Source organism: Coregonus lavaretus, assembly GCF_964263955.1.
Source record: "Coregonus lavaretus genome assembly, chromosome: 10".
Taxonomy (NCBI): Eukaryota; Metazoa; Chordata; class Actinopteri; order Salmoniformes; family Salmonidae; genus Coregonus; species Coregonus lavaretus.
Genome location: NC_139997.1, coordinates 37,231,682 through 37,259,319, shown reverse-complemented (window position 1 = coordinate 37,259,319; position 27,638 = coordinate 37,231,682). Strand labels below are relative to the sequence as shown.

The 27,638-nt window shown below is 43.6% G+C and overlaps 1 protein-coding gene across 5 annotated transcripts; it reads left to right on the top strand.

Moving 5' to 3' along the window:
• LOC311135741 (long-chain-fatty-acid--CoA ligase 4-like) lies at window positions 1–27,638 on the top strand. Of its 5 annotated transcripts, none has more exons than XM_084169779.1 (15): window positions 1–35; window positions 10,070–10,306; window positions 10,776–10,953; window positions 11,117–11,226; window positions 11,531–11,669; window positions 11,948–12,098; window positions 12,431–12,554; window positions 12,681–12,752; window positions 13,997–14,136; window positions 21,351–21,523; window positions 23,272–23,346; window positions 23,707–23,895; window positions 24,129–24,243; window positions 24,909–25,066; window positions 25,230–27,638. In XM_084169779.1, exons 2-15 carry the CDS (start codon window positions 10,079–10,081, stop codon window positions 25,385–25,387), a joined length of 2,010 nt encoding a protein of 669 aa, XP_084025905.1. In that variant the 5' UTR covers window positions 1–35; window positions 10,070–10,078; the 3' UTR covers window positions 25,388–27,638. The 5 variants fall into 5 exon arrangements, with proteins under 5 accessions (XP_084025905.1, XP_084025904.1, XP_084025906.1 ...); XM_084169778.1 differs by having other exon boundaries at window positions 5–35; window positions 9,753–10,306; XM_084169780.1 differs by having other exon boundaries at window positions 11–35; window positions 10,073–10,306.

The window sequence follows — 27,638 nt, the reverse complement described above, 5'->3', positions numbered from 1 at the left end:
TCTGGGAAGATCTCTCTCACGTCTCGGGGTCTGAGGTAAGGATAGATTGAGTATAGCTAGCATACTAGCTAGCTAGGGAAATGGCTAAGTAAACTGTCAGATAATATCTGTTATCATCATAGCTATGTTATTTACAGAAATGTGTCAATATTGAATGTTCTGAATATCGTGTGTTCTGAAGTAGTAAGAAAGAGCTAGCCATGCCAACTTCATTCCTGTCTTTGTTTATGATTCTCGCGCTATCTGGCCAGTGCACGCCAGCCAGGCTACATGTGAATTATTATTTTGTTGGTAGCGGTATTAGCTATTATCTTATTTGCTAGGGATCCAACAAAAAGTCATACTAATCTCGGAAATATAGTTTTGAATTTTAATAAGCAACAGCACCTATTAATATAAAATACTTGAAGCGCATAATGGGTGTCTTCCATTGTGGGTCTCTGTTTTCAAACATCACATTACAGAACAGTTGCTGAACGCCAGTCACCAAATTATATCCCTCGTTGTCCCTTTCATTTTCGTAATGATACCACGAAGCTAGCTACAAAAAAGTCGTAATTTTGATATGCTGGATTATTTTTAGATATGTGAACAGTCTTACATTTGTTGGGATAAATAGCACGACTAGTACCGGTATGTTTTTTTCTTGAAGCTATGTATGTCAACGGAGTTGACAGGTGCACAGGTTACTTTTGGTCAGACAACGACATGGCCTCACTCACTGGAACTTTATTTGATTTATTAATTTGATGTCCGTAATCTAAAAGTCATGTAACATTGCCCAATTATAAAAAACGAATGAACGTTTGAGGAAACGATTTGATAGCTATGTGGGTTATATACAGGTTTATACCAAAGCGTTGGCGAATAGTCGTTTCTGATTGGCTAGAATGACATTGTATAATGGATAAAAAGTAAGGGATAATCAACGAGGGGCTATGCTTCTCTGGAAAATAATGAACGACGTGGAAGGTGTGTTCCATGACACCCTAGCAGAGTGGAACTATCCTTCCAGGGATTTGCATTATTTTCCAGAGAAAGCATAGAGCCCGGAGTTGATTATCACTTTTATACCATGGCTATAATTTAACACATTTACTGCTAGAAATTGGTTAATTTCCAGGTAGAATTTTGTTCAACATCCACTGAAATAGCTAGCAAGTTTACTAGATAGTGACTGTGGTCGCCTTGGTAACCAAACAAACAGACTTGTTTGTGTGGTATATGGCCAATATACCACAGCTAAGGGCTGTTCTTAAGCACGACGCAACGCAGAGTTCCTGGACACAGCCCTTAGCCGTGGTATATTGGCCATATACCACAAACCCCTGAGGTGCCTTATTGCTTTTATAAACTGGTTAACAACATAATTAGATCAGTAAAAATGCATGTTTTTGTCATACCTGTGGTATACGGTCTGATATAACATGGCTGTCAGCCAATCAGCATTCAGGGCTCCTCGAACCACCAAGTTTATATAACCAGATAATGGGACAGTTGGAAAAGATATTGGGTCAGTTGGAAAAGATATCGGGACACCTTGCAATGACGCAATAAGCCCCTACACATGTTCACCTTACCTTTTTTTTTTTTTTTTTTTCTACAAAGTTACAGGAAGCTAAACCAACAACCACACAAACCGAAATTGGATACAATGTAAACGCAGGTCCAACGATGAAAAACGTAGCTAGCTAACATTTATTTGTTTTTGCAGATACTTTTTTTTTTTAGCATCTGATGACCTAACGTTACAGGAAGCTAAACCAACAACCACGCAAGTGGCGAGTGATGAACATTAATTTCTCTGGTCCTTACTGTTGCAGTCATGACGCAAGTGGCGCTATGCTGTCAAATCCTCCCACATGTTTCTAGTTTGACCAGCTGTTTTCAGCAACTAGTATTTTTGAATTCGGATGTCATATTGGCAGGTTTGCTAGCAACAAACTATTTAGCTAGCTTCTAGCCTAGTGTTTTGTATACAATGCTATCTCCTCGTAATGAACAGTGTCGAGTGTCCTGATGAGAAGGCAAACTTTTCTAGCTATGCCAGGCAAAATAGGGCATTATCAGCTCATTGTTATGGATGTCTCCAAATGAATGTCAATAGAAAACAGCTACTTTGCTGTTATTCTGGCTACAGAGGTTGTGACTGTGTTATCCGTAGCTAGCTGGATAAGAACATTACCAGCGAGCATGGCAACGGAACATGCTCACTGGAACTAATCGAACGAACGACTGGGTCGCGTCTCTAGCAACCAAAATATGAGAAAGTATGAATTTGCTTATATAAATGAAAATGTATTATTTATTTATTTATTTTTACTGGTAAATGTTTGCTTTAGTATTGTTTTCTTTGGCAACTGTGGTTAAAGAGGGATAAACACCTCTGTTCAGTACATTACCTTGGGAAAATTAACTCTGCAAAGTGGCTCGTCCATTATTTTCAAGGTTATGTCAGAGTTTATCCCTTAGTTATATAGGTTATACAGTGGGGAGAACAAGTATTTGATACACTGCCGATTTTGCAGGTTTTCCTACTTACAAAGCATGCAGAGGTCTGTAATTTTTATCATAGGTACACTTCAACTGTGAGAGACGGAATCTAAAACAAAAATCCAAAAAATCACATTGTATGATTTTGAAGTAATTAATTTGCATTTTATTGCATGACATAAGTATTTGATACATCAGAAAAGCAGAACTTAATATTTGGTACAGAAACCTTTGTTTGCAATTACAGAGATCATACGTTTCATGTACGTCTTGACCAGATTTGCACACACTGCAGCAGGGATTTTGGCTCACTCCTCCATACAGACCTTCTCCAGATCCTTCAGGTTTCGGGGCTGTCGCTGGGCAATACGGACTTTCAGCTCCCTCCAAAGATTTTCTATTGGGTTCAGGTCTGGAGACTGGCTAGGCCACTCCAGGACCTTGAGATGCTTCTTACGGAGCCACTCCTTAGTTGCCCTGGCTGTGTGTTTCGGGTCGTTGTCATGCTGGAATACCCAGCCACGACCCATCTTCAATGCTCTTACTGAGGGAAGGAGGTTGTTGGCCAAGATCTCGCGATACATGGCCCCATCCATCCTCCCCTCAATACGGTGCAGTCGTCCTGTCCCCTTTGCAGAAAAGCATCCCCAAAGAATGATGTTTCCACCTCCATGCTTCACGGTTGGGATGGTGTTCTTGGGGTTGTACTCATCCTTCTTCTTCCTCCAAACATGGAGAGTGGAGTTTAGACCAAAAAGCTATATTTTTGTCTCATCAGACCACATGACCTTCTCCCATTCCTCCTCTGGATCATCCAGATGGTCATTGGCAAACTTCAGACGGGCCTGGACATGCGCTGGCTTGAGCAGGGGGACCTTGCGTGCACTGCAGGATTTTAATCCATGACGGCGTAGTGTGTTATTAATGGTTTTCTTTGAGACTGTGGTCCCAGCTCTCTTCAGGTCATTGACCAGGTCCTGCCGTGTAGTTCTGGGCTGATCCCTCACCTTCCTCATGATCATTGATGCCCCACGAGGTGAGATCTTGCATGGAGCCCCAGACCGAGGGTGATTGACCGTCATCTTGAACTTCTTCCATTTTCTAATAATTGCGCCAACAGTTGTTGCCTTCTCACCAAGCTGCTTGCCTATTGTCCTGTAGCCCATCCCAGCCTTGTGCAGGTCTACAGTTTTATCCCTGATGTCCTTACACAGCTCTCTGGTCTTGGCCATTGTGGAGAGGTTGGCGTCTGTTTGATTGAGTGTGTGGACAGGTGTCTTTTATACAGGTAACAAGTTCAAACAGGTGCAGTTAATACAGGTAATGAGTGGAGAACAGGAGGGCTTCTTAAAGAAAAACTAACAGGTCTGTGAGAGCCGGAATTCTTACTGGTTGGTAGGTGATCAAATACTTATGTCATGCAATAAAATGCAAATTAATTACTTAAAAATCATACATTGTGATTTTCAGGATTTTTGTTTTAGATTCCATCTCTCACAGTTGAAGTGTACCTATGATAAAATTACAGACCTCTACATGCTTTGTAAGTAGGAAAACCTGCAAAATCTGCAGTGTATCAAATACTTGTTCTCCCCACTGTACATAAAATGTCAATTGTATTCTATTTAATTATATTATATATGGGTTATACATGTATGGGTCATATTATATATGGGTTATACTCCAAACGTGATGGTGGTATGTTGATATGGTTTATTTACCAAGAATGTTCAATATCAGTCCTAATAACAGGATAGAAAACTAATGCCAAGGTCTGGTGAACCTACTTCAAATCAGTCATCACCCTGTTTTGTATTGATAAGGTGCTTGTGTTACAATTTGTACAGATGAGGAGTATGATGTACACTGTAGGCTTGGTTCAAGGCTTGCGGTACAGTACAAGGCTTGTGTTGCTGGTTTGTGTCATTATTTTTCTGCCATCTGTTTTATAGACACTGCAGTAGCATTGAATATTATTTCTTACAACACAACCTTGCCATGAGTCTTGGTCCCACATTTCATGCATCACACAGTATTCTTCAGTGTGTTAAAGGTCATTGACCTCATGCTATGACATGCTTTTAGGTGGGTAGTAGTATCCTGTCGGATGATGAGGCAGTGCAAATGTTTCCCTTGAAACAGCTGAAAGGAATTCACTGTTGCTGATTTGAAAGCAATAGAGCACATCAAGAAAAATAATCATGTGGCTTGGATAAACATGTCTGTCTCCTTATTTCTTGGAATACATTAAACTAAATCAGTAAAAAAATGTATTGTCAGTCTGTGTAATGTGTATCACTATGAGCAACCAGCTGTGTTTGCGTAACAGAGTTTTAATAGATGTGGTCTCTGGAAATATGATGCAAAAAGGGTTAGTCACAGTCAGTCAGCCCTGAGTATGTTGGGATGACTACTGTAGAGAGGAACCGTATCACTTCCTGTCCAATACACTCTCCTATTGGATGAGAGCAGTTGTGGGTGGTAGCAGGAGAATGTATGTTAGCTCTTTGTGAGTGCAGCTGAGTTAACGAAAAATCTGAGACAGGGAGTGAAGAATAAACATCTTGTGTACAATAAACATTATCTGGACTAGGCTATTTGTTCAAGGAAAGAGGAAGAAGTGTGTTTCGTTAGCGTGCCTCAGAACAGTAGTTAAGGTAACCAATTTCTTCTCTTGTTCATTCTCCCGAAAGGTTTGCACTGTTTCGGTCTGCTCTTCAACGGTATAGTGTTTTTCAGAAGTGTGTGCATGTGTTAATTATCCAAAGCCAGTCAGACCATCTCTGAATTACCCCTCTTTTCAAGGGTAAAGGGTCTTTCCTCTGCCGAATGTTTGAGGCTCTCTGAAAATTATGATTCTGTTTCAAGGACTGATATACCTGATAATGGATATCATTTCAATTAAGAGCAATGAAAGCGGTTGGACATTTTATTGGGGGGCATCATATCAAATATAGAAATATAATATAATACATTTAGAATGTAGATCATCTCTTCTTAATGAAGAAAATATACTGATTGAAGGAGGAATTTGTCGTGGCTGATTCCTTTTGGGGTTGTGATGCCTGGGCCTCGGTGTGCTTATGTAGTAAATGGGATTAGGCCAGATCAGTGGCACATGAGCAGTATAAGCACTCACAGGCAGCATCCTGTGTACTAAAGCACTTGAGCCTTCATTAAACAGGTACTGTCTGGAGGAATGTCAAGTCACACAAGCATTCACCATCAGGGCAACGTAGCAGATCATGATTCAAGCATGACAACGTGGCCTTTCTATAATTTTACAAGTTGTGATCCTGTCTAGACATGCTCAGCTGCTAGTTACAGTATCAGCAGCAATATCAATTAGAGAAAATTTTCAATGGAATGTAGGTCTGATGTGTTGGGCACTTTTATTACAGTTTGAGTTTACCTGAAATGTTCCCCTTATCTCTGATGTCAAGCTGCCCTCCATTAGGCTACATCGTGTCTCTCATTGTATTATAAGTGATTTGATATGGTTTTACTGGATAGTGGAATGGATACAAAGAAAAAGGATGGACTTTTTAAAAAATCTGTTCAGCGCTTAAAATAGGATTTTTGTTTAGACTTGGATGAAGTCCAGATTAACCTTTGGTGCCCTTTTTACACTTTCCAGTGTGCTGGTTAGTGCCATCATTCTGTTACCAAACTTTGCATCTGCACTGTTCTTCAAGTAAATGTGTGCATATAGTCCTTGTGCATAGAGTTGTATGGTTTGTTTAACTTTGTAATCATCGGTTTTTGTTTGACATACATTTTAAAGTGGGAAAAAAACAGAGTCTGCATCACTCTTACCGTGGAATTGCCCTCTTGCCAGTTGCCACCTTTGAGAATCTTGCGCAAAGAAAGAATGTGTTCTTTGGCTTACATTGAAATGTCTCTGGTTTGCACAAGGAAGTTGTTTTCAGTGATGTCATGACTCCGGTTTCTCCTGAATAGTTTTCAGTGAAGTCATTTGGGTTTGCCTTGGTCATGGGAAAAGACTGGTGATGCCCATATGCCATGGTGGTGATCGAGGTTAGAATGTAGACCTATGTTGAATGGGTTGCCAAGTGGCACCAGAAATGTGGCAATAGTAAGAATGTAATAGCCAAGTAACAAAATAAGTATTGATACTACTTAAGTGTTTAAAATGTTTTACTTTTAAAAGGTTAAGTAAGGTTTCATGTATGCTGTCTCTGTCATCTAACCTAATCTAACCTAACCTCTTTGGCTTCATAACCACTCTGCTGAACTCTGCTCTGCAGTCTTTGTATTTCAGTCTCTTCATTTACATCATTCTCAAGGGGTATTTTCCTAGGGTCGGCCTACTTATTTATTTTTTAACAACTTGTGGTGCTCATTCGGATTATTCTACCTTTATAAATGTTTCTATGTCTTAACCAAGGCACCATCAATTGGCATTAATACATACAGGTAGTCTTTCAGGTTTTTCAAACACCGACCTAACATTCTTCCAGTGCTGGGAAATGATTGCACACTGCAAGCATCATATATACACTACCGGTCAAAAGTTAAGTTTTAGAACACCTACTCATTCAAGGGTTTTCCTTTATTTTTACTATTTTCTACATTGTAGAATAATAATGAAGACATCAAACCTATGAAATAACACATATGGAATCATGTACGAACCAAAAATGTGTTAAATCAAAATATATTTTATATTTGAGATTCTTCAAATAGCCACCCTTTGCCTTGATGACAGCTTTGCACACTCTAGGCATTCTCTCAACCAGCTTCATTACAAGCATTTCGCTACCCGCTATAACATCTGCTAAACACGTGTATGTGACAAATAACATTTGATTTGATTTGATGAGGTAGTCACCTGGAATGCATTTCAATTAACAGGTGTGCCTTCTTAAAAGTTAATTTGTGGAATTTCTTTCCTTCTTAATGCGTTTGAGCCAATCAGTTGTGTTGTGACAAGGAAGGGGGGGTATACAGAAGATAGCCCTATTTGGTAAAAGACCAAGTCCATATTATGGCATGAACAGCTCAAATAAGCAAAGAGAAACGACAGTCCATCATCACTTTAAGACATGAATGTCAGTCAATACGGAACATTTCAAGAACTTTGAAAGTTTCTTCAAGTGCAGTCGCAAAAACCATCAAGCGCTATGATGAAACTGGCTCTCATGAGGACCACCACAGGAATGGAAGACCCAGAGTTACCTCTGCTGCAGAGGATAAGTCCATTAGTTACCAGCCTCAGAAATTGCAGCCCAAATAAATGCTTCACAGAGTTCAAGTAACAGACACATCTCAACATCAACTGTTCAGAGGAGACTGAGAATCAGGCCTTCATTACATTTACATTTTAGTCAGAGCGACTTACAGTTAGTGAGTGCATACATTTTATTTCTATTTCTTTTACTGGCCCCCCGTGGGAATCGAACCCACAACCCTGGCGTTGCAAACGCCATGCTCTACCAACTGAGCTACATCCCTGTCGGCCATTCCCTCCACTACCCTGGACGACACTGGGCCAATTGTGCGCCGCCCCATGGGTCTCCCGGTCGCGGCCGGCTACGACAGAGCCTGGATATGAACCAGGATCTTTAGTGGCACAGTTAGCACTGTGATGCAGTGCCTTAGACCACTGCGCCACTCGGGAGACTACTGCGCCACTCGGGAGACTATTCATGGTCGAATTGCTGCAAAGAAACCACTACTAAAGGACACCAATGATAAGAAGAGACTTGCTTGGGCCAAGAAACACGAGCAATGGACATTATACCAGTGGAAAGTTGTCCTTTGGTCTGGAGTCCAAATTTGAGATTTTTGGTTCCAACCGCTGTATCTTTGTGTTCCAACCGCATGTTTATTTCCCACCATAAAGCATGGAGGAGGAGGTGTTATGGTGTGGGGGTCCTTTGCTGGTGACACTGTCTGTGATTTATTTAGAATTCAAGGCACACTTAACCAGCATGGCTATACGCCATCCCATCTGGTTTGGGCTTAGTGGGACTATCATTTGTTTTTCAACAGGACAATGACCCAACACACCTCCAGGCTGTGTAAGGACTATTTTACCAAGAAGGAGAGTGATGGAGTGCTGCATCCGATGACCTGGCCGCCACAATCCCCCGACCTCAAACAAATTGAGATGGTTTGGGATGAGTCGGACCGCAGAGTAAAAGAAAAGCAGCCAACAAGTGCTCAGCATATGTGGGAACTCCTTCAAGACTGTTGGAAAAGCATCCCAGGTGAAGGTGATTGAGAGAATGCCAAGAGTTTGCAAAGCTGTCATCAAGGCAAAGGGTGGCTATTTGAAGAATCTCAAATAGAACATATATTTTGTTTTAACACTTTTTTGGTTACTACATGATTCCATATGTGTTATTTCATCGTTTTGATGTCTTCACTATTATGCTACAATGTAGAAAATAGTTTAAAAAATAAAGAAGAAACCTTGAATAAGTAGGTGTTCTAAAACTTTTGACCAGTAGTGTAGATAAGATAAAATGTTGTCAAATCTAAACTGAAGTGATGTTGACCAGACATGGGCCTCGATGTTTATGTACAGCTGCAGCAGTCAGTAAAGTCTTCCAGTGAAACTCAGCTATTTTGTGCAGCAATATTTACCGGCGGTAAGGTATGTGTTAAATACCTCAGCTGTTTCTTCTTTGACGCCGTCACCCCCCCAATAATAAAACACATCTAGGTTTGGTGTGTTGCAATATATGCTTTGACATGAAATGCATACAAGAAGCCTCTTTGAAAACAAATAAAGTCATTACATTTGGCTAGTCTATGAATTAGATTTTGTAATGCACAGTGCGTGCTTGTGGCTACTGGCTAGCTCCTAGCTATTACTTCAATATAACTAATCTTGGTTAACCCAGAACTAAAATCTCTCATAGTTTGATCAGCTGTGTGATTTAGTTCTGGGTCTATATGTGTTAGAAATGGGTAGTTCCGGTTTGTGAAGTCTTCTCTCCCCTACCCCCTTCTGCTAATTTCACCTGTGTTTATTGTGCATGCCCATACAGAAGTTTAAACACCACCTTCGCCCAATCCTGATACGTCCTAATAATCAGTGAAGAAAACCAAAACACAGGAACTACTGTTGCTCGTTATCCTACGCATTCCATCCCGTCGCGACAGATTCTTCAGTTTACGCACAGATTCTGTCCACAAGATTTTACAATATGACTAACATACTTCTCTTTCTCCATGTATTTTCTTCTTCCCCTGTGCTCAACAATTCTGGACCAATCACCCTGCTATAGAGCTAGCATCACAGACCTCTTGTGTCAAGCCTTTCCATTGAATTGTCTGGGTGCATGTGCTGCTACCTGTCCAATCTGTAATTACCGCCAACTGCTTTGGCAACCTTTCCATGACCTGAGAGCTGAGCCGTCTGAACTCTCCCTGAAGCAGACGCTTCTCCCTCAAGTCTCTCTTTCTCTTCACCTCTGCCTCACCTTCAAACATGAGGTTCAAAGTAGACATGCATTACGTAGTCTTCTCGCCTGTGTACCTGTTGATGTGGCTGTACACGCTCATCACGTTTATCCCATGGTATTTCCTCACTGATGCTGGGAAGAAGAAAACCATGGCCAAGAGAGAGAAAGCCAAGTCCACCACAGGCAAAGCTGAGGGCCCCTATCGTTGTGTAGAGAACATTGACAACCTGGCCCGGGAGGACTTTGAGGGAAAGGACACTCTAGACAAGCTGTTTGAGCATGCAGTGCAGCGCTTCGGCAAGGCAGACTGCCTGGGCACCAGGGAGGTCCTAAATGAGGAGAATGAGATGCAACCCAGCGGCAAGATCTTTAAGAAGGTAGAGTGATCACACACACATCTCACCAGGAACCAATTAGAGTGCAGTCAAGGTTCTGCCAAATAAGTTACAAAAGTTAGGTAACCTAAAGCAAGTTTGTGTAACTTCATATAATATCTAACTGTCCTAGATGAAATAATAATATAATATAATATGCCATTTAGCAGACGCTTTTATCCAAAGCGACTTACAGTCATGTGTGCATAAATTTTTACGTATGGGTGGTCCCGGGGATCGAACCCACTACCCTGGCGTTACAAGCGCCATGCTCTACCAATTGAGCTACAGAGGACCACCTTGTTGAGTTACAGAAATCCCTCCTTGTTGAGTTATTAAATCAAATGTCATAAATATTTACACTGGAAATGACTTGAATTGACTCTCCAGTGGGATATTTACCCCTGTGAACTGAAGGCCCTTAGTAGAACCAACCCTAATGGCCTGTTCCCTGCTCTCTCCTCTGCTGCAGCTGATCCTGGGGGAGTACAGGTGGCTGTCCTATGACGAGGTGGACCAGATCATCAGCCATCTAGGTAGTGGACTGGCAGCCCTGGGCCAGCAGCCCAAGAGTACCATCGCCATCTTCTGTGAGACACGGGCAGAGTGGATGATCACTGCACAAGCCTGCTTCAGACGCAACTTTCCATGTAGGCATTGACCGCAAAACACTTCCCTATTTGAGGATCCAACACTGGCACATAAAGTGCCACTAGTTTGCATTATAAAGATATTTCCTGTTAGAACAGCAATATTTGTGATGACATTGTGTTGTGTTTTTGCATGTGAACAACATGTTTGGTTGTGTTGCAGTGGTCACTCTGTATGCCACCCTGGGGGAGGAGGCAGTGGCCTATGGCCTGAATGAGTGTGGGGCCACTCACCTGATCACCAGCACAGAGCTACTGGAGACTAAACTTAAGGTAGGAGTCATATGGGGAAATACATGGTTCACATTCCAGCCTAACTACACACTGCTTTTCTCAGCTCCTCTCTTTGTGGGAAAGAGAGCTATCTTTTCAGACAGGATGTGTGTAATCACCTCCGTAGGTCAAGGAGGAATTAAAAATTAGCCATGGGGTGTTTGTGTGTGAACTGAGGTGTGTCGTTCACCTGAAAAACAAACACTGATGTCATTGAAACTTGAATGAACCCTATAGGCATTTAGGACACGAGCTGAGATTACTCATGTGTAGACAAATATGTGTCTTCCTGTATCTCTGACAGAGTGTTTTGCCAGAAATGCATAACCTGAAGCACGTTATCTATGTGGACAACAAGAGCATCAGAAGGACGGGCTACCCAGAGGGCATTCAGATCCACAGCATGCAGGCAGTACAAGAGCTGGGAGCCAAAGCTGACAACTGTATGTGGAAACACATCAACAAAACTATGCATGTACAAAACACACAGGTCACACTGTTGGGTCAAACAGTGTTTGCACTAAAACTTGAGTTTACATATGGCTCAGATGTCATTGTAGAGATGGTAAAATGTCTAAGCAACTAGTAAAGTATAATATGCACATATGCTGGCAGTTTAGTTTAGTTCCACAACGTAGTAAAGAATGTATGTACTGGCTTGAACTTTACCATTTCTTTTCTAAGCATTATTAAGTGACGTGTCCCCCTCTGCTCCTGGCAGTGAGTGTAGCGGTGCAGCGGCCCCAGCCCACAGACCTGGCCGTGGTCATGTACACCAGCGGCTCCACAGGACAACCCAAAGGAGTCATGATCATCCACAGCAATCTTATCGCTGGCATGACGGGCCAGTGTGAGAGGATTCCAGGACTGGGGTGAGCAGAGCACTCTACCACAGGGCCTCGATCTAGTATCTAACCACCATTTAACTAGGCTGGTCAGGTCTCTGCGTCTGACATGGGAATTTGACGCAATGTTTTAAAAACAGCAGACAAACAGTGTAATGTACTCAAGATAACCGTGCCTGAACATATTTACTCATGCGCTCTTCCTCCTCAACTTGATAATTAGACACAGTATTGTTGAAGTGCATAACCACTTCCTTATTTTTGTATACTGTCGTGAATGGTTCCAGATATTGAAGATGTAAATTGTTCTCATCTTCATATTGTTTACAGTATTGTGTTGTGTTTGTGTCCATGTGCAGGCCAAAGGATACCTACATTGGCTACCTGCCTCTAGCTCATGTGCTGGAGATGACTGCTGAGATCTCATGTATGACGTATGGCTGCAGGATTGGCTACTCATCACCACAAACACTCTCTGACCAGGTAATGGACTCAGCAGTTTGATATAAAGAGATAGAGTTGAGGTTGCATATTTTCTTATGGATTTGTAATTTTATTGCAAAGTGGGCAACAATCTAATGTTATTTTGATATCGCTTCTCTTTTGCAGTCGACAAAAATCAAGAAAGGCAGTAAGGGAGACTGCTCTGTGTTGAGGCCTACTCTGATGGCAGCTGTTCCGGTAAGAACCAACATCCTTCCTTAGTCTTTTCACTGATTTGTTAGTGTTTTATCAAATAGGGATGTGCATGGTTATTCGAATATCGGAACGGACGTATTATTCGAATACTTGTGTGAGTATACATTTTTGCCCCCAAAAAAGTATAGGCCAATTTTAACCTGATTCTAACACTGAAAATGCTTTTTTTTTATTACATTAAAATATCGATGTGACATTGTTACATACAAGGATAAACCATGACATTTCAAATTATTAATTTAATTTTAAAAAACGTTCAATGTAGTTATTATGTGCACCCCATAAAAAGACCGGGAGCCCACCAGTTGCCTTCATGTAGATTGTTGGCCAATCAAAGTGGCAAAGAGGTTCAATGTGTAGCATGTGTAGTGAAAGTTCACTAATGCAATGCAAGATGGACTAAATTACTGAATTACAAGGAGTAGGCTACAATCAGTAACCAACGGGTAGGCTGTTTTATCTGAATGGGGTTACGCAGCATGTGACCTCCATTAGCTTAGCTAGCTTCTCTAGGCTACTCCTAGCCCTTGATCATGACTCTGTTCCATTACATTACACATAAGAGTCATTGGACGAAGGCGTCTTCTGTACGGGGGAGTTTTGTTAAGATCCCCGAACGTTTGGTCTGAACATTAACACGCATCGCTTGTGGTACGGTTTTGGAAGCATAAGGACCTTATCTTTTATATCAGCAATAAATAATTTTCAAAAAACAAAAGGTTAAATTGATACACACCTTTTATTGTGCTAAGCTACTCCAGTCAAGACAGTCACTGTCTTGTTATATGGGATGATAAATAACATTATGGCTGGTATAAATAAACGTTAGCTAGTCTTGACTGTAGCCGAGTTGCCTTGACGTCTCTCTCCTTCCGTCTGCTCGCTACACACACCGCTCCATATAACCTCAACGGCTGCAGCAATAGAGCGCCAGCTCTATGTATTTCAAATATCCAGATATCCGACAAAAATGTATGATACTATTCGAATAGTGACATTATTTCAAACCCATATCCCTACTATAAGGCTGGCTTCTTTACAGATGTTTAGAGGACATCCTCTAACAGGTGATGTTGATTCTTTGAGGTTATTTGATAACTATCCTGCAGTGTTGATTTCCTCTGTAGAGAAAGTGGAAGCAGAGAGATGGATAAGGTAAAAAGAAAAACAGTCACAAACTGATGCGTGATGTTTGTCTATTCTGTTTATTGTATATTATCTGTCAGGAAATAATGGACCGCATCTACAAGAATGTAATGAACAAGGTGCAGGAGATGAGCTATGTGCAGAGGACACTCTTTAAACTGGGCTACAACTACAAACTAGAACAGATCAAAATGGGCTACGATGCCCCACTCTGCAACATGTAAGTATACTGTACGTGAGGACACACACGCACATACACATACCAGCATGTTCCTAGCTCTCTATAGAGATAAAATCCCCGATACAAGGTCAGTGCATAAAGACATAAACATTGATTGTCAGTACATGGGATGAGGTGTGAATGACGGAGTCAGGCGCAGGAGGTGAAACACCGAAATCCAGAGTTTATTCAGTGTACATGAACAAAAGCGCAGCAAGCGTCAAAACGAAACTAGCACAAGGGAAAAATCCACCTTGGCTACATACAAGGAGAGCTACTCACTCTCACAATGAACAATCACTCACAAAGGACAAGGGGGCAGAGGGAACACTTATACACGGACTAATGAGGGAATGAGTACCAGGTGTGTGTGATTGACAAGACAAGACAAATGTGAGTGATGATAAATGGAGCGGTAGTGGCTAGTAAGCCGGTGACGACAAACGCCGAAACCTGCCCGAGCAAGGAGAAGGGGCAGCCTCGGCTGAATTTGTGACAGTACCCCCCCCTTGACGCGCAGCTCCAGCAGCGCTCTGACACCGGCCTCGGGGACGGCCAGGAGGACGCGGAGCAGGGTGAGTCGGATGGCGACGATGGAAGTCCCTCAACAGAGAGGGATCGAAGATATCCCTCACCGGGACCCAGCACCTTTCCTCCGGACCGTACCCTTCACACTCCACAAGGTACTGAAGGCCCCCCACCCGGCGCCTTGAATCCAGTATGGAACGGACAGAGTACGCCGGCGCTCCCTCGATGTCCAAAGGAGGTGGAGAGACCTCCCGCACCTCAGACTCCTGGAGCGGACCAGCCACCACCGGCCTGAGGAGAGACGAGGGGTTAATACGGTAATCAGGGGGGAGTAACCTATATGTGACCTCGTTGATTCTCCTCAGGACTTTGAACGGCCCTACAAACCGCGGGCTCAGCTTCCGGCATGGCAGGCGGAGGGGCACATTCCGGGTCGAGAGCCAGACCCGATCCCCCGGTACAAAGACGGGGGCCTCATGCGGTGACGTTCAGCGTTGGCCTTCTGACGACGCACGGCGCGTTGGAGGTGAACATGGGCAGCGTTCCACGTCTCCTCCGCGCGCCGAAACCAGTCATCTACTGCAGGAGCTTCGGTCTGGCTCTGATGCCACGGTGCCAGAACCGGTTGATAACCTAAAACACACTGAAATGGCGTTAGGTTCGTAGAGGAGTAGCGGAGAGAGTTCTGGGCATATTCTGCCCATGGCAGGAACACCGACCACTCCCCCGGTCGGTCCTGGCAATAGGACCTCAGGAACCTATCCACATCCTGATTTACTCGTTCCACCTGCCCATTACTCTCAGGGTGGAACCCAGAGGTCAGGCTGACCAAGACTCCCATACGTTCCATGAACGCCTTCCAGACTTTTGACGTGAACTGGGGACCTCGGTCAGACACTATATCCTCTGGTACCCCGTAGTGCCGGAAGACGTGTGTAAACAGGGCCTCCGCAGTTTGCAGAGCCGTGGGGAGACCGGGCAGAGGAAAAGCGGTCCACAATGACCAGGATGGTGGTGTTCCCTTGAGAGAGAGGCAGATCAGTTAAAAAATCAACACTCAAATGAGACCATGCCACCAGTACTTTTCGGTCAGGCAGCGCACTGTACGACCGATACCTGGGTGACCAGAGGAGGGTGACATGTGTGCCCAGTAGATCAGACGATCACGGATAAGCGCAGGCACGTACTGCAGCCCAGCTGGACACTGCGGTGGAGATGGATCTGTGCGTAATGCCTGCGCTATATCCGCGTCCACCGGCGCCACAATGCATGAGTCTGGCAGTATGGGGGTATTGTCTCTGGGCCTCTCCTCTGTATCATACAGCCGGGACAGTGCGTCTGCCTTCACGTTCTTCATACACGGAATGTATGGCAGTGTGAAATCAAACCGGGTGAAGAATAGGGCCCACCTGGCCTGGCGAGGGTTCAGCCTCCTCGCTGCCCGGATGTACTCCAGGTTACGGTGGTCCGTCCAGACGAGGAATGGGTATTTCGCCCCCTCGAGCCAATGTCTTCACACGGTCAGCGCTTGGACAACAGCCAACAGCTCCCGATCACCAATGCCGTAGTTCTGCTCCGCTGGGCTGAGCTTCTTTGAGAAGAACGCACAGGGGCGTAGCTTGGGTGGCGTGCCCGAGCGTTGAGACAGGACTGCTCCCATCCCAACCTCGGACGCATCCACCTCCACTACGAACGGTAGTGATGAATCGGGGTGGGCCAGTACCGGGGCCGAGGTGAACAGTTCCCTCAGGTTACTGAAGGCCCTGTCAGCCTCAGCAGACCAGCGGAGCCGGGACGGCCCACCCTTCAACAGAGATGTAATGGGAGCTGCGACCTTGCCAAAGCCCCGGATAAATCTCAGATAATAGTTGGCGAAGCCAAGGAAGCGCTGCACCTCCTTTACCGTGGTTGGAGTCGGCCAATTACGCACGGCTGCAATGAGGTCGCCCTCCATCTCCACACCTGTGGTAGAAATGCAGTATCCGAGGAAGGAGACGGACTGCTGGAAAAAAACATACACTTTTCTGCCTTAGCATACAGGTCATTTTCCAACAGTCGGGCCAGTACTTTGCGAACCAGGGACACATGCTCGGCGCGCGTAGCGGAATACACCAAGATGTCATCGATGTAGACCACTACACCGCGACCAAGCATGTCCCGAAACACCTCGATCACAAAGGACTAGAAAACTGAGGGAGCATTCATCAAACCATAGGGCATCACCAGGTATTCATAATGCCCCGTGGTTGTGCTGAATGATGTCTTCCACTCATCTCCCTCTCGGATACGCACCAGGTTGTACGCACTCCTGAGATCTAATTTAGTGAAGAAGCGCGCTCCATGACTCAACCACTGACGGAATGAGGGGGAGAGGATAACTAAATCTAATCGTCTCCTTGTTCAGTGGTCGATAGTCAATGCACTAGCGCCTTACACTTGGGAACTCTCATGTAATCAGGGAAGTATATGGGTATGGTACAGTGCGCAGCAGAGGGCTCTGAACAAGTGTGGGTGCTCAATACCTGGGGTGATGCGAGAGTGCCCTGCCGGCCGCCTCCTGACCCAAAAGAGCGCTGACGACAACGTGTGGTGGAATGTCCCTTCGTGCCATCCGATTGGCACTGGCACTGTCGTCTTCCGCTCTCTTGGTGCGCGGTACCACCCAGCTCCATGAGCTCTGGATCTGCGTTGGTCGGGGCGGGAACGGGCAGACCTCCTCCAGGACGTCCTTTGGTTGCCAGCAGGTTATCCAGACGAATGGCCATGTCCACCAGTTCGGTAAAATACAAACTGGTGTCACGACAGGCTAGCTCCCGTCGGATGTCCTCCCGTAGATGGCACCGGAACTGGTTGATCAGGGCCCGCTCGTTCCACCCGGATCCTGCTGCCAGAATCCGGAACTCCAGGGAGTTCACCCCTGCCTCAAGTGGACCAGCTGCTCACCTGCCTCTCGGGCGGGTGATCGAAAACCGCCCGAAATAGGCGGGTGAACTCCCTGTAGTCCTCCAACACGGCTCCTCCTTCTCTCCAAACCACGTTGGCCCACTCCAGGGCTTTCCCCGAGAGGCAGGAAATGAGGACTGACACCTGCTATCGATCTGATGGCGCCGGCCTAACACTGGAGCAGTACAGCTCCAGTTGGAGAAGGAATCCCTGACATAGAGCCGGCGTCCCATCGAACGCCCGTGGTCGAGATATCTGGAACTCTCCGGGTGCTGTGATGTAGATGGCTGGATCCGGTTGGCCAGCTGGTCTCGACGGATCGGTTCCTCTTCTCTCCAGGCGTTGGACGACCTGAAGAACCCGATCCATCACTTCCCCCAAGCTGGCCAGCATAGTGGAATGTTCCTGGACCCTTGCCACTATTCCAGGCATGCGCTCCTCTCCTGCTGACTCCATAGAGGTGAGTGATTCTGTGATGAGGTGTGAATGACAGAGTCAGGCGCAGGAGGTAAAACACCGAAATCCAGAGTTTATTCAGTGTACATGAATAAAGCGCAGCAAGTGTCAAAACGAAACTAGCACAAGGGAAAAATCCACCTTGGCTACATACAAGGAAAGAGTAGCTCAACCGAGCTACTCACTCTCACAATGAACAATCACTCACAAAGGACAAGGGGGCAGAGGGAACACTTATACACGGACTAATGAGGGAATGAGTACCAGGTGTGTGTGATTGACAAGACAAGACAAATGGAGTGATGATAAATGGAGCAGTAGTGGCTAGTAAGCCGGTGACGACGAACGCCGAAACCTGCCCGAGCAAGGTGGAGGGGCAGCCTCGGCTGAATTTGTGACAGTACATAAAAACACAAGTATTTGCAACATGCCATTACATGGAAGTAACAGGTATAGGTAGGCTATATCAAACTACGTGGGTTTTTAAATGCAGGGATAGATTTGTCCCCTGGAATCCGTTAAATGCACGCTTGTATTTTGACTGGTTTTGGTTCTCCTTTTCTTGTCTGCCAGTCATGTCTAGTTTCCTTTCCCCATTTCTTGGTATCAGCATGACAGAGACATTGGCCTCTTGGTGACCCTCTCAACCATTGTTTTTGTTGCCAATTTTACTTTATCGGATTCTAATAAATAGGCTAGAAGTGTGTCACTTCTAGGGCTGTTGCGGTGACCGTATTACCGCCACACCGGCGATCACGAGTCATGAAGGCAGTCAAATTCCACGTGACTGTTTAGTCATGGTAATTAGGCTTCTCCAAGCTCTGATGTTGCTGATGGTCATCAGTAGCCTACCAAACTTGCTAACTGCCTGGTACTCAGCACTCGATTGTCCCTCTAATCACTCTGACATCAATGCAAATGTCAAATCTAATCAAACACTTAATGAGAGCCCATGAGCTCATGTTGCGCAACATTTCTATAGGCTATGCAATTGCACGAGAAAACAGAGTGATGGCCTTTATTTTAAAAAAGAGGATCCATCAGCTTTCTATAGGCTAGGCCTACTATATTTATTTCTCAACTTTCCTAATATTAAGCACATTGCTTATCTTTACAACAGGAGTATAGCCAACCTGGCTGGCATGAAAATGAACCACGAGAAAAGTGTCCTCCATTTGCTATTTAAGTGCATAGATTACATGTATTTTTTCCCGCTCCCACTGTTTCGAGACAGGTGCATGATAATGGTACATTCTAAATCAAAACAAATTTCACACATATATTATTTAGTATATGTAAAGACAAGATTAAATCAAGAATAGTCTGATGGGTGACAATATTAGGTTGTCACTTGTGAATTATATATTCTCACTTGTGAATGATGCCCAGCATAAGGCAAGAAACAATGCCTTTTTTCGAATCATAGTCGCACACCTCATGTAGCCTAGCCCATAGGCCTATATGTTTTGATAAGGTTTGTATCACAACTAAAGTGGCCAAATAACATAAGCACATTAATACGCTTTACAAGGGTGTAGAGCCTAGCTGGCATACATAAGCAGTGTGTGAGTTTCAAGTTTGGGAAGATAATTTTCACCATAAAATTCACCTTTTATAATAAAACCATTACATGTATAATCGCATTTGCGGTCACTTTTGATAATGGTGTTTTCCGCTAATGGAACATTCGTGCTTATACCCTACTGCCATGTGCGCATTGCTGCGCTTATAATGTGAAGAAATAGCCTAATAGTCTATCAACATTTAAAGCTAAACGTTCTGATCTTTTGCGTCAGCCACATTGCGTAAAAAAGTTTTTGTTGATGCTAGTGGTTGTATTAATTTGGGATCTATCGCATCCCACAACTGTCCCAGACTATGTTTGGAATATTTATTTCTCGCACAGAATAGAATAGGTCAACTTTTGTACTATGGGGGATAGTAGATTGACATAGGCTAGTGCTTTTGCTGTTCGTTAGGCCTACTCATCTTGTTGGCTGACGAAAAGTTAATGTGGAAAGTTCTTCCAATATCTTCAATATGCACCTTGGAATTGGATAAGGAGGCGTGCAATTGCGTCCCCGATGTGTCTGTCTTCACTTGTAGCCTGTGAGAAAGACCTGATCACGTGATGGAGAGCCATGTGAGTGAGAGGTGCTTCAGCGCAAAAGGCATTGCTTTTTTTAGGGTGCATTACGGCCACACAACGGGGATGCGGCCGTGAAATTATCAAATGCTTGTCAAATTGTGAATGCCTGAGCAAAAAACAAAGCAGAGCTCATGCCTTTCGTGCAACTTTTTTCAAATCATCATTAGAGTCGCATCATGCAGCCTTACAATGTACTAAAAATCAAAACGTATAGCCCAACGTTTGTAGAACAACTTACATTAATTAACAGGTTACATTAATACATTCAAATCAAATTAAGCATATAGGATTACCTATTTACGTTTAACATTTTAGTAATTTAGCAGACGCTCTTATCCAGAGCGACTTACAGTTAGTGAGTGCATACATATTTCATATATATTTCTTTGTTAACCGCTCAACACAGAATATCCGCATGTGCGCACTCCCTCAAATCGTTTGGAGAAAATATCCATTCTATTTTATTCAGCTTTGTTCAATTGTATTCTTCATACTATAAAATAATATAAAATAATGCCATGGAATTCTAAGCAAATCTTGTCTGCTAAATGAACTAGTATATCCCACAGACGTTTGGCATAGCCAGATCAGGACCTAACATAAGGACAACTCAGAGTATGCTATTCAGTTCTTCTGAAATAGACTACATTTTCTTCATATCATGCTTCTTTAGACCAGTGTAAAATAAATAATGGATTTATTAGACTTTTTTAAATGTAGATGTTCCAAAGGTCTGCATCAGTGACTTGTAGGGTATGTGTGGAAGCCAGGAGATGCTAAATGTGTTTGTTAATTAACGTCAATTACTGTGAGACCGACAGTTATTTGCTTGACAATCACCAGCTGACTAAATTTCGTGACCGCCACAGCCCTAGGACTCACTTCCATTGCAAGTCAAATGTGACCTAGTTCTGAGATGGCAGAGACCATTGACAGGATCAGAATCTGTATGCATCATCATAACATGCAACAACCTGCATCATTGCAAGCTGCTTATCAGGGGATCCTTCTGATTGATAAGGGTTGATTGCAAAATATTTGATTTCAGACAGTGAAACTGTATCAGTAAGCATGGACCAATGGGTATCTTAAACTAGGAAGTAGTAATAAGTTCATTTCCCCCCCTCTGCTCTGTCAGGCTGCTGTTTAAGAAGGTGAAGGATCAGCTGGGAGGGAACATCAGGATGATGCTGTCAGGAGGGGCGCCCTTGTCCTCCGCCACACAGCGCTTCATGAACATCTGCTTCTGCTGCCCCGTGGGACAGGGCTACGGCCTCACAGAGACCTGCGGAGCGGGTACCATCACAGAGGGTGAGTCACGGCAGGCACAGCCACGGACTACTACTGCTGGGGTCCTTCGCTAATGACATTCACCCTGGAAGTGGTATCATTACCAAGTGCACCCTTGGCTCCTTCACCAGCAGAGTAGTAGTAGTAGTAGTGTGTAGGGGAATGGTGGGCGCTCTGTCATTTGAGAATCTTCACCATTGTGTTTTTTGTTGAGGAATTATACCTATGCATGCCATGGTAAATTTGGGCTTTAGCCAAAACGGAGAACAGACTACTGCTCAGGCTTTTTTATCTATTGAGGTGCACTGAGGGTTTCATGTCTTTAAACACACATGCTCTCAGAGGTAGATGTCTTTGTTCAAGCCCCAACCTGTGAAACGTTCTGTGATACTGGGATCATTGATGACAGAGGAATGACAGCTATACTAAATATCTAACTGTTTTGCATCAATCGGCTTTGCTGTATAGGTCACGCAGGTATCAGTTACTTTTCAGTGCATTGTGAATGTGGAAGGATATGCTTGTGCGATGCTACGCAGCAGTATTTGAGTGTGAAACAGTTGGCTGAATGATGCCAAATAACCACTGGGGCCGATTTTATAAGGTCATATCATTTAAGAGGACTTCAGGATAGTGTTCTCAGTTTCATTGAATTTTCTTGCAAGGCAGAGGACAATGTACAAGTTCTTAGTTTAAAAACAAACAACATTATTTTATAACAAATCAATGTTGGCAATGATTTGATTTTCCTCATAGCTCAAAGCCGTGTATGAACTAAATATGACAGTGTTATAATTGTGACTCTCCCACCACACTGTGTTTTATCTCAGGTCAATCTGAAGGACACGTGTGTTAGTGATGCGCGGGTCAGCTGTTTGTTCACCCGCACCCGCCCGCAATTGCTAATAACACATTCGCAACCGCCCGACTATATGTGATAAAGTCAAAATCTGAGGCCTGCACCCGACCCAAACCCGTAAATATAGAACATGCGCTGTATTATGTTAGGCTATGTGAGAGGTTATACACTTAGCCTACAGTCAGTGTCGAGATTTCAGTTACTATTCCATTTAACCCATCTGAACACTACAGTTCCCATCTTGTGACTGTCAAATTTGTATAGCGCCTCACAATCATCACACAACATAGCCGCTGTTATCAACCTCTTTTACCACTTCACCAAATCTTTCCCAAACATTACTGTTCTGGCCCTCCCTTCTTTAATTTTTAAATTAAACTCTGACATTGTCCTTTTTGCCTCAGTGGATCGACGTAAATGTTTTCTGCCCATCTTCCCAAAAGCATTTGGTGATTGGCGTGCATTTGCCGTGCGTAGGCTAATGTTAGGCCCTAAAGCTTAGGCTTTTTTGTACCCTTGTCTAAAGCTAGATAAAAAGAATGAAAGAAAAACCTTAATGTAGCCTATCCTGTAGATATGAATTACACAATTATAGATTTATAGATTTTTTAAATGCATTGTTTTCTCTTTATTCAATGGGCCCGCCACCCACCCGCTCTTCAGATATAACCGCAGGGACTGCGGGTTATGAGTCAACCCACACATCACTAACGTGTGTATCTTGCTCTATGCCTTAGATGTGCATGAGCATAAGCACTGACGCTTATTCTTTAATAAGAAAACCTTGATTTGACAAATATTCCCAGGCTGGTTTTTAGTAGGCCGGGTTGCAGCCTACTACTGGCATCAGGTATTAAACTCTACATGGGACTATTTTATTTATTTGTGATTGTGTGTTTCCTCTCTCCAGTGGCAGACTACAGCACTGGGAGAGTAGGAGCCCCCCTCATCTGCTGTGAGGTCAAACTACGAGACTGGGTTGAGGGTAAGTAATAAAGCCTATGGACACACACTTATTTGTGAATATTTATGATAAAGTGTACTGTGCTGTTGAGGAGAGCTTGCAAGTAAGCATTTCACTGTATCAGTTACACCCTGTATCCTGTGCACGTGACAAATAAACATTGATTTTGACACACCTATAGTATGTGTATCACAGATGACTTGGACATCCTCATTTAGTAGCTGCCCTATTTGCCTCCTTTGCATGTTGTTACCGTATTTTCATGTGGCTCTCAGTATGTGCCCGATTTAGCTTCCAGGTTTTTTCCTGGTCCAAACAATCCTCTATACAGCTGTTCTCTACCACCATGCCTCACTCTTATCTTCCCACTGTGTTCCCAAGGCGGATACACCAGCCAGGACCAGCCCCACCCCCGTGGAGAGATCATGATTGGTGGGCCCAACGTTACCATGGGTTACTACAAGAGTGAGCACCTGAACAATGACTTCTGGGTGGATGAGCAGGGCCAGAGGTGGTTCTGTACCGGGGACGTGGGGGAGATCCACCCTGATGGCTGTCTGCAGATAGTGGGTGAGTGGCTGAGAGGTGGAGAACATCTGAATAATAACACCAATGTTCACTGAACATTGCACAACAGCTGCCTCTTCAACACTTTATGACCATGTGGCAATACTGTCATAAACAATTCAAATGGATGTAAACAGTGCTAACTGCCATAAAACCTCTCAGAAGATGTAGACAACACTGTGCTGCCATATTTTAGTGTTCTCACTGACCCTCTCTGCTCTGTTTGTTCCATGTAGACCGTAAGAAGGACCTGGTCAAACTGCAGGCTGGAGAATACGTGTCCTTGGGGAAAGTGGAGTCTGCTCTGAAAAACTGTCCCCTTATTGACAACATCTGTGCATATGCAAACAGGTAACTTTATTATATACCATACACTTCTTTACATAGGACCGAACGCTATTACATTGACACCACATGCGTTTGTGGTTATGTTTTAGTAGTTATTCTACGTGTATCACCCTTAAAACATATTCAATGTGCATGCTCAAGTCTAGTCTGTATCTTATTATTTTTTGAAATATTGTTTTACTTTTTACCCCTTTTTCTCGCCAATTTTCGTGATATCCAATTGGTAGTTAATCTTGTCCCATCGCTGTAACTCCCGTACGGACTAAGGAGAGGCCAAGGTCATCCTCCGAAACACGATCCTGCCAAGCTGCACTGCTTCTTGACACACTGCTCGCTTAACCCGGAAGCCAGCCGCACCAATGTGTCGGAGGAAACACTGTACAACTGGCGACCGTGTCAGCGTGCATGCGCCCGGAACGCCACAGGAGTCGCTAGAGCGCGATGGGACAAGGACATCCGGCCAGCCAAACCCTCCCATAACCCGGACGAATGTGGGCCAATTGTGCGCCGCCTCATGGGTCTCCCAGTCATGGCCGGCTGCTACACAGCCCGGGATCGAACCCGGGTCTGTAGTGACGCCTGAAGCTCTGCGATGCAGTGCCTTAGACCGCTGCGCCACTTGGGAGGCCCTAGTCTGTATCATTTTTAACATTTTATCTTGCTTTTAGTGACCAGAACTATGTGATAAGCTTTGTGGTACCGAACCAGAAGCAGCTGACAATTCTGGCCAATAAGAACGGCATCAGTGTCGCCTGGGAGGAGATCTGTAACCACCCAGCCATGGAGAAGGAGGTCCTGAAGGCCATCAAAGAGGTGGCTGTCTCAAGTAAGGCTGACACCTACTCTATGACACATCCTGTTAACTTGACTAACCAGATGGATAATAACTTAGAATTAATAGACACATCCTTTTAGTGTGTGACAATAGAGGGCTTTGTTCATGCCATGCATATCCCTTTTATATTATCCATTGTGTTTTTCCCCCTCAGTCAAACTGCAGCGTTTTGAGATCCCAGTGAAAGTGCGTCTGAGCCCTGAGCCCTGGACCCCTGAGACTGGCCTGGTGACGGATGCATTCAAACTGAAAAGGAAGGAGCTGAAGAACCACTTCCAGACTGATATCGAGAGAATGTACGGAGGGAAGTAGAGCCACCATCCGATCTAACCTAAGAACGGTTTCCTCACAACTTTCACCAGTGAAATGAGTGTGTGCGTGTCTGAATGTGTGTGTATGCTTGCGTGCGTGTGCATATGCTTCAACGCACGTGTAAAACTCATTCCACGGAGGGCAGAGTGTCTGCGGGTTTTCGCTCCTCCCTTGTTCTTGATTGATGAAATAAGGTCACTAATTAGTAAGGAACTCCCCTCACCTGGTTGTCTGTCTTAATTGAAAGGAAAACCAAAAACCCGCAGACACTCGGCCCTCCATGGAATGAGTTTGACACCCCTGCTTCAAAGCATTATGCCTGTGAACTGTAGAATTGTCTTTCCACGTCGTCTCTTTTGTCAAATTATGAATGTCAGTCCATAAAGTTCAGCACAGAGGGATCAGCTGGTTAGTTACGGCTATTTGTGTTGGAGATCGCACAGCATTGTGTAAAACTGCCATTCGAATGCAAGTATTGTATTTGCATATTGTAATTAGCCTTTGGGATTTATTATGACATGTCAGAAAATACTACTATTTTTGTGTCTAAGGGAGCTAGGTGTCATCATGTCCTTTTCTCAATTCGATTTGCTCAACTCCTGAGTCGTCTGTCCTATCTGGCCTCCTTTTGAAAAAGGTCAACCGTAATTGATGCAAAGAAAACATTTTGCTGCCCCCTAGTGAGCAAGCCCCCACAGTGCTGCTGTATAAATTGTTTGCTTGTTCTGTACATAGGATCACATTACTGCCACATAACAACTGCCAAGCCCCAACAATCCTTTAGGCTATTGCACATAGATCAAACCTGAGTGTAACGTCGGCCATTTCTGTCACCTGTGCTTGTGTCATTTTTGTTTTCATGTTTTGAACCTGCTCATGACATTGTCATAGTGACACAACCCAAGCCAAGTATGTCACGTTATGTTTTAGATTGTTCAGATACTAGGTAATTGCTATGGTTAATGTCATACTTGCTATGTTACAGCATGGATTATCATTTTTATTTGAGCAAAATGAAGATAGACCTTTAGCCTTTTTGTTTTATGCTGATCTCTTCCTACAACTCTGTTGTCATATACTGTACAATATTTATAGACTTGGAGTTTCAAGTCATCTTTATAATGTAATAGTTCTACATTTCTGACCTCTGGACCTCTTAATAGCCTGTATGCTCTTAAATTTGATATTTTGTCACATACAAAGTTTATCAAGATATGAAATACTCAATATAATTCAATGTAATTTTTGGATTATATGATGTTGAAAATCCAATTGAGTTGCATGTGTAAAGAACTTGAATGTAAAAGATTTTGTATGTACATTAAGGTCAAGTTAAACGTTGAACCGTTTTACATTTTTTGGATGAATTTGTACTATTGAACTGTTTAAAGGTCACAATTGTGCTTCTTGAAACTTTGTGTGGAACCTTAATGAAAATGCTGTGCATCAGCAAGTTTGCTTCATCAAATGTACAGAAATTCAAAGCTAATGAGTTATAGCATTCGGAAGCTGTTTAACGTGGCATATAATGCAGTAAGAGAGAATTGATGGTGTCGTGACAACTGAAACGTGCAAATCAATGCCAAAAATAATATTCCAGGATGCATTGCATTCATAACATATAATACAATTTAACGATTTTGCAAATATCCTCAATGACCAACACATTGGGGTGAAACATAGACACTGTTCAAATTAGCCATGATACCACTCTAATCCATTGAGTCCTATCACGGCTATGTTCCAATAGGAGTGAGAAAGGTCAAAAGCCACTACATGTTTTTTGTCAAGTTTTTATTATTCTTATACTCAGGGTTACATCCACCAAGAATGTGACAGCAGTAGTATTTATTTTGAGACCAACCTTTCATCTTATTATGTTAATTGTGAAGCACTTAGGCTGCGTTTACACTGGCAGCCCAATGCTGATATTTCTTCCAGTAATTGGTCTTTTGACTAATCACATCAGATCTTTTCACATCAGATCTTTTTTAGAGCTGATCTGATTGGTCAATAGACCAATTAGTGAAAAAAAGATCAGAATTGGGCTGCCTGGGTAAATGCAGCCTTATTCTCTTCATTCATTTATATTGATGGGATGTTTTGTTAGTTCATTTGTATTATTTATTCAAATCTGTTAATATGTGTATGAAACAACGTGTGATAGGGATGGGCAGTGTGTACCTTCTGGTTATGTCATTTGAAAGTACATATTCTTTTTATATGAATATATTAAAGCTTTCTGCCCACT

What these genes read in the sequence shown, in the direction of transcription:
- LOC311135741 (XM_084169778.1), top strand. Translation starts at nt 9,956, where the DNA reads ATGAGGTTCAAAGTAGACATGCATTACGTAGTCTTCTCGCCTGTGTAC. An exon ending in AGCGGGTACCATCACAGAGG is followed by an intron (nt 21,524 to 23,271) that starts GTGAGTCACGGC and finishes TCCTCTCTCCAG; the next exon opens with TGGCAGACTACAGCACTGGG. An exon ending in ATCTGTGCATATGCAAACAG is followed by an intron (nt 24,244 to 24,908) that starts GTAACTTTATTA and finishes TCTTGCTTTTAG; the next exon opens with TGACCAGAACTATGTGATAA.